The sequence below is a fragment of the Haematobia irritans genome, chromosome 1 (assembly GCF_050003625.1).
Source record: "Haematobia irritans isolate KBUSLIRL chromosome 1, ASM5000362v1, whole genome shotgun sequence".
NCBI classification, from domain to species: domain Eukaryota; kingdom Metazoa; phylum Arthropoda; class Insecta; order Diptera; family Muscidae; genus Haematobia; species Haematobia irritans.
Genome location: NC_134397.1, coordinates 174,580,006 through 174,588,185, shown reverse-complemented (window position 1 = coordinate 174,588,185; position 8,180 = coordinate 174,580,006). Strand labels below are relative to the sequence as shown.

Here is an 8,180-nt window from a genome sequence, read left to right as displayed (position 1 = left end):
ATTAAATGCATATTATTTTTATATAGTACCAACCTTCAAATGATTCGTGTCAAAATTTGACGTCTGTAAGTCAATTAGTTTGTGAGATAGATCGTCTTTTCTGAAGCAACTTTTGTTATTGTAAAAAATAATGAAAAAAGGAATTTCGTGTTTTGATAAAATACTGTTTTCTGAAGGGGAAAAATACGGTGGAAGCAAAAACTTGGCTTGATAATAAGTTTCCGGGCTCTGCCCCAGGGAAATCAACAATAATTAATTGGTATGCAAAATTCAAGCGTGGTGAAATGAGCACGGAGGACGGGGAACGCAGTGGACGCCCAAAAGAGGTGGTTACCGACGAAAACATAAAAAAATCCACCAAATGATTTTGAATGACTGTAAAATGAAGTTGATCGAGATAGCAGAAGCCTTAAAATATTAAAGGAACGTGTTGGTCATATCATTCATCAATATTTGGATATGCGGAAGCTCTGTGCAAAATGGGTGCAGCGCGAGCTCACATTTGACCAAAAACAACAACGTGTTAATGATTCTGAGCGGTGTTTGCAGCTGTTAACTCGTAATACACCCGAGTTTTTCCGTCGATATGTGACAATGGATGAAACATCCCATCCATCACTACACTCCTGAGTCCAATCGACAGTCGGCTGAGTGGACAGCGACCGGTGAACCGTCTCCGAAGCGTGGAAAGACTCAAAAGTCCGCTGGCAAAGAATTGGCCTCTGTTTTTTGGGATGCGCATGGAATAATTTTTATCGATTATCTTGAGAAGGGAAAAACCATCAACAGTGACTATTATATGGCTTTATTGGAGCGTTTGAAGGTCGAAATCGCGGCAAAACGGCCCCATATGAAGGAGAAAAAAGTGTTGTTCCACCAAGACAACGCACCGTGCCACAAGTCATTGAGAACGATGGCAAAAATTCATGAATTGGGCTTCTACTGTATGTCTCTAGTAAATGGTAAATGGAAAACTGTAGCTGATATTGTATCTGGTTCTTTTTTGTATTTTTTCTCACACTTCGATAAATATAATAGGTCAAAAAGTTATTTTCATAGAGCTATTTGGTCTCAATTCAAGAATCAAGTTTTCAGAATAAACTCATATAGCTCTTGAAGTACTTGAGGTAGGTCCTCAAAATTACAATTTTTATTCTACATGCTGTTAATACGAGTAAAAATAAAAGAAAAATTAAATTTTGTAACATTAGGTTTATTTCGGTAGTCAAAGGGTTAACATTTAATCCATAGTAAAGCATAAATATAAAATAATAATTTTCTTGCAAAATTATTTTATTCTATGGCAACCATTTGAATATTCGGGAGAGTCGATTGTACACGATTTCCATCAAAAGCACAAGCAATCCCGCCATATAAGATTCACCCATGTAGATCCAAATGAATTTAAATTCCCCAAAATGTAATACGTTGAAGGGCTCACCAGAGCGGTTATCTCTAAGACTTTTTAACCTTCCCATTCTCTTCAATTCATGATAGGATAACATAAGCCAGTGATCTATTAAACCCATATCATGAATACGCATTATACGGTGATTTAAGGGCTCTAGAAAATAAGAGTTGGGAGGTACTACAAAACCCATTAGACCCATGTTGTGAACACAAATCTCCGAAAGATAGAATAAGGGATGACGTAACCTTTTCTGTTGTGAATTATAAATGTACCATTGTGAATGATGTACGGGATAGGCATAAGACATATTGAAGGATGCATGTATTCGCCAATATAATTTCGAATCTTCAATTAGCTCCAATGATGAATAGATATAATCATACGAATAACCTTGACTTTTGGCTATAAATTCAAAGTCACTTTTTAGCATCCAAATTTTAATCTGATGTCTTTGAAGATCTTTAAATGTACGAATATGATCGGTGACAGGATGTGTGAGGAACGATTGCAAGATAGCCGAAAAATGTACAGTGAACATTAGGCCCCGGACAAATATTAATGTGTAGAGAATTTTTAAGGCCATACTGGAATGCGGAAGCAATTTGAAGGACCAGCCAAATAAACCACTAAAAACTTTAGGATTTATTAGAAAATTTCTGAAAGAAAACGAATGCTTGATATTTCTTTGTAGATACCATATTTTCATAGAGATCTCCATTATAAGTGAAAACATAACGGCAGACACAAAGGGAAATAATTTTCGATTTTTTCTTAAGAAATCTCTATAGCTTAACGATTGTCCTTTGGGTATCATGAGGCACCAGTCTTTTACTTCAAATGGATAGGACATAAATTTTGCATTGCTAGCATATACAGCAGGTACTAGACCACCAAGTATATCAAATTTTTCCTCTTGGGCCATAACAAATGCATCTTTGAAAGTAATCGTTTGATTTTCCTTCATATATTTGGGATAATCCAAAGTGGCATTAAGAGATCGCGCAAAAATATCTAAAAAATATATCAAATAGCCTTTGAACTTTAGTTGACCTTGAGCACTGTGATACATCACAGATCGTGGTGGCATTTGATCGGGATACATTTGTATTGGATGGCCATAGAGATTCTTCAATTTGTATGGAAATATTTCATTCGAATTTGAGCGATTATATTTTTGATATTCCACTTTAAATTGAGGAAATATTTGAAATCTCCAATATCTCCGGGTCTCTTCAAAATCCTCCATCACTATGATGATCACGTTAATGAGTTTCAGTTGATTACATTTTTTGAAAATTTCATTAGTTGCTTTTGCCTCCTTTTTCCATCCAGAATTTTGATTTACTATTAACAAGATTCTAGTTTCTCTTTTGAAATTCAACATCAATGACAATTGTTCCAAAAGAAAAGTTTCGCTACTGGATTTCCAATATATTATCACAATAAAATCGTTATCCAATTTTAGACATTTATAACAAATACCAATTGGTAGAGTTGATTGTAATAAAATCACTTTTTCCATATCTTTAACCAGATATTCGGCCAAATCGAATTTTTGTAAATCCTTGTGATCTCCAAAAATTAGAGAATTTTCAAAATTCGCCTCTATATCCATTTCAAAAAGGAATTCTTTGAAGACTGTGGCATCGAAAAGATGTTCATCTTTGTCGTAATGGAAATTATCCAGAGTTTTAACAATTTTTACTTGAAAAGGCCAGATTGCAAATATAAATATTTTCAAATTCCAAATAGACATTGTTTGGTGTTAGCTGAGTAAATTCAAACTAAAATAAATGTTCAATACGATTCCGTATTTATATATCTCGATTCAATCAAGGTTTTTTGTTTGGAAATCAAATTAGACCAAGTCATTATGATTACATTTGTTTGCCATAAAATTCCTTTTAAGGTTTTCATTTTTTCATCTGAGTAGGATTAGGCATTAATGGACGCATTAGCAAAAATCGAAATACACTAGGTAATGATTATACACTGAACAAAATATTGTCGTGAGACCAAAAATTTCATGTCCTTAAAATACGAATGGGAATTTTGCTTAGCATAAAAGACGTATTTCTCTGATATAAAGTTTTTTTCCTTGTCCAAAAGTCTATAAACTTTTCAATGAAGTCGTTTTGTCCTTAAAGTTAAAGGTCATTCGACTACAAAATGGGTATATTTTTATGAAAGAAAATTTTGTTTGACTAAGGTCAACTTGACTTTAATAATTCAGAAAAATTCTTCAAAACTAATGAAATAGTCCTTAAATATGCATCATTACTACAACGCACAAATTCAATTAAAATTTGGACATATTTTTCGAAACAATATTTTAAAGACGTTTTTTATTTGAAACATAGCATAATTTCTACTTGCGAATTTGAAAAGTGGATAAAAACTGCGGTTTCTATAAGCCCAAGACCCCAAATTGGGAGGTCGGTTCATATGGGGACTATATCAAAATATGGACTGATACAGCCCATCTTCGAACTTGACCTGCCTGCAGACAAAAGACGAGTTTGTGAAAAATTTCAGAATTATTGCTTCATTATTGAAGTTCGGACTCGGCTATAAATACAAAGTCCCTATTCATTGAGCTACACTTAGAAAAAAAGTGAACCCCCTATTTCACTAAAGCCAATTTAACTTTAATTTAGTTCATGGAATTATTATGTTTGGAGAAAGTTTCTTTTACTCTAATAATTTTCTTTTTTGCGTACGTTAGTTCAAGAACTAAAAATCGGGGAAAAATTATACACAAATGATGCATAAAGATTTACTAAATTTGTACTTCTCACAAAGTAGTTAATTATTTTTTTAAATTTGTAAATTTTACAACATCCAACATCCCATCATAAACTTCATTTTTTTGAAGAAAATTTTGTAGTTTGAAGGAAAAAATTGGAGTTCAAAATTGCAAAAATACTAAAGATAGTAAAAAAGATATTTACTTATATTTGTGAAAAAAAATATTTACATTCACCTTTAAATTAGGTTTTTCGGACTTGATATAAGGAGGCATTATAACTGATTTGTCTGTCTGTTCTTTGTCATATAATATTAAAGGCCTTCAAAATTTTAAAATTTAAAAATGACATTGGTAGTTTGAGGACATGAAATCTTTGTGCTTACGATAGTATTTTTTAGTGCACTCAAGCTGGAGAGTGGAATCCTCAACTCGAAAACGGCAATATACTACTTAAAAACTTTTAACGGTATGGCTGATTGATTTAATCGTTACTGAAATATACAAGGGGACTGCGAAGAAGATGGGTGTCACGACCAGGGCTGTGGAGCCGCAGTCGGAGTCTGAAGATTTTGCTGGAGTCGGAGTCGGATTCGTAAAAATTTTGCTCGACTCCCACTCCGGCTAAACCAATTTTTTTTAAAAACACTTCACATTTTTGTAACTAAGCAAGTTTTTACGCAAATTAGTTTCCATTGCGTTATTCATTCGATCAATGTACAGCATGATTGTAAATGAAAATCAATTTCCAATTACGGCTATCTTTTGATGTTTCCTAGAATGTTAGACCAGCAGATGGGCTCGATCGATCCATTTTAATGCCCGAAATTATGTTTTTTTTTTTAATTTTATTTTAAGGCCATACATATGTGGAATATTGACAGAAAATTTTTTCAAAGTTGGTTTTTATAGAAAATTTTGTCAAAATGTTATTTCTATAAAAAGTTTTGTCAAAATTTTATTTCTATAGCAAATTTTGTCAAAATTTTATTTCTATAAAAAATTTATTCAAAATTTTATTACTATAGAAATATTTTTTTCTATAGAAAATTTAGTCAAAATTTTATTTCTATAGAAAATTGAGTCAAAATTTTGTTTCTATAGAATAATTTGCAAAATTTTATTTCTATAGAAAATTTTGCAAAAGTTTGTTTGTTACACAATTTTTTTTTTTAATTTTATTTCTATAAAAATTTAAGTCAAAATTTTATTTCTATAGAAAATTTTGCCAAATTTTTACAGTAATCGATTTTTTATTAGAAAATTTGATCAAAATTTTATTTATATAGAAAATTTTGCCAAAATTTTATAGTAATAAATATTTTTATTAGAAAATTTTGTCAAAATTTAATTTTTATAGAAAATTTAGTCAAAATTTTGTTTCTGTAGAATATTTTGCAGAATTTTATTTACTACACAAAAATTTTTCTAAAATTGTATTTTTATTGATAATTTTTTAAAATTTTATTTCTATAGCAAATTTTCTCAATTTTTTTTTTCTTACTGATGCTCACTGCTATAAAAAATGTATTCGAAATTTTTTTCTATATAAAATTTAGTCAAAATTTTATTTCTATAGAAAATTTAGTCAAAATTTTGTTTCTATAGAATATGTTATTTTGCTAAATTTTATTTCTAAAGAAAATTTTGAAAAATTTTGTTTGCTACACATTTTTTTTAATTGTATTTCTATTGATAATTTTTTCAAACTTTTATTTCTATTAAAAATTTTGCCAAATTTTATTTCTATAAAAATTTTATTCAAAATTTTATTTCTATATATTTGGTCAAAATTTGATTTCTATAAAAAATTTTACTAAAATTTTATATCTATAGAAAATTTAGTCAAAATCTTGTTTCTGTAGAAAATTTTGCAAATTTTATTTACTAGACAAAAATTTTTCCAAAATTGTATGCTCACTGATACTGCTAAGTCGAGCTGATGAAAAATGCTGGAGTCGGAGTCGGAGAAAAATAGGCTTGACTCCACAGCCCTGGTCACGACTAGGGTCCTTTTATACCCTCCACTATAGGATGGGGGGTATATTAACTTTGTCATTCCGTTTGTAACACATCGAAATATTGCTCTAAGATTCCATAAAGTATGTATATTCTAGGTCGTGGTGAAATTCTGAGTCGATCTAAGCATGTTAGTCCGTCTGTTGAAATCACGCTAACTTCCGAACGAAACAACCTATCGACTTGAAACTTGGTATAATTAGTTGTTATTGACGAAGGTCTGATGGTATTGCAAATGGGCCATATTGGACTACTTGTACGTATAGCCCCCATATAAACCGATCCCCAGATTTGGCTTGCGGAGCCTCTAAGAGACGCAAATTTTATCCTTCAAAATCCTCCATCACTATGATGATCACGTTAATGAGTTTCAGTTGATTACATTTTTTGAAAATTTCATTAGTTGCTTTTGCCTCCTTTTTCCATCCAGAATTTTGATTTACTATTAACAAGATTCTAGTTTCTCTTTTGAAATTCAACATCAATGACAATTGTTCCAAAAGAAAAGTTTCGCTACTGGATTTCCAATATATTATCACAATAAAATCGTTATCCAATTTTAGACATTTATAACAAATACCAATTGGTAGAGTTGATTGTAATAAAATCACTTTTTCCATATCTTTAACCAGATATTCGGCCAAATCGAATTTTTGTAAATCCTTGTGATCTCCAAAAATTAGAGAATTTTCAAAATTCGCCTCTATATCCATTTCAAAAAGGAATTCTTTGAAGACTGTGGCATCGAAAAGATGTTCATCTTTGTCGTAATGGAAATTATCCAGAGTTTTAACAATTTTTACTTGAAAAGGCCAGATTGCAAATATAAATATTTTCAAATTCCAAATAGACATTGTTTGGTGTTAGCTGAGTAAATTCAAACTAAAATAAATGTTCAATACGATTCCGTATTTATATATCTCGATTCAATCAAGGTTTTTTGTTTGGAAATCAAATTAGACCAAGTCATTATGATTACATTTGTTTGCCATAAAATTCCTTTTAAGGTTTTCATTTTTTCATCTGAGTAGGATTAGGCATTAATGGACGCATTAGCAAAAATCGAAATACACTAGGTAATGATTATACACTGAACAAAATATTGTCGTGAGACCAAAAATTTCATGTCCTTAAAATACGAATGGGAATTTTGCTTAGCATAAAAGACGTATTTCTCTGATATAAAGTTTTTTTCCTTGTCCAAAAGTCTATAAACTTTTCAATGAAGTCGTTTTGTCCTTAAAGTTAAAGGTCATTCGACTACAAAATGGGTATATTTTTATGAAAGAAAATTTTGTTTGACTAAGGTCAACTTGACTTTAATAATTCAGAAAAATTCTTCAAAACTAATGAAATAGTCCTTAAATATGCATCATTACTACAACGCACAAATTCAATTAAAATTTGGACATATTTTTCGAAACAATATTTTAAAGACGTTTTTTATTTGAAACATAGCATAATTTCTACTTGCGAATTTGAAAAGTGGATAAAAACTGCGGTTTCTATAAGCCCAAGACCCCAAATTGGGAGGTCGGTTCATATGGGGACTATATCAAAATATGGACTGATACAGCCCATCTTCGAACTTGACCTGCCTGCAGACAAAAGACGAGTTTGTGAAAAATTTCAGAATTATTGCTTCATTATTGAAGTTCGGACTCGGCTATAAATACAAAGTCCCTATTCATTGAGCTACACTTAGAAAAAAAGTGAACCCCCTATTTCACTAAAGCCAATTTAACTTTAATTTAGTTCATGGAATTATTATGTTTGGAGAAAGTTTCTTTTACTCTAATAATTTTCTTTTTTGCGTACGTTAGTTCAAGAACTAAAAATCGGGGAAAAATTATACACAAATGATGCATAAAGATTTACTAAATTTGTACTTCTCACAAAGTAGTTAATTATTTTTTTAAATTTGTAAATTTTACAACATCCAACATCCCATCATAAACTTCATTTTTTTGAAGAAAATTTTGTAGTTTGAAGGAAAAAATTGGA

General features: G+C 30.6%; 1 protein-coding gene across 1 annotated transcript; it reads right to left on the bottom strand.

Annotated features, from left to right (window-relative positions):
* Nucleotides 1–1,298: 1,298 nt before the first annotated feature.
* Nucleotides 1,299–3,167, bottom strand: LOC142233237 (uncharacterized). The gene has a single exon (XM_075304088.1). The coding sequence runs from the start codon at nt 3,165–3,167 to the stop codon at nt 1,299–1,301; it is 1,869 nt and encodes a 622-aa protein (XP_075160203.1).
* Nucleotides 3,168–8,180: the final 5,013 nt, after the last annotated feature.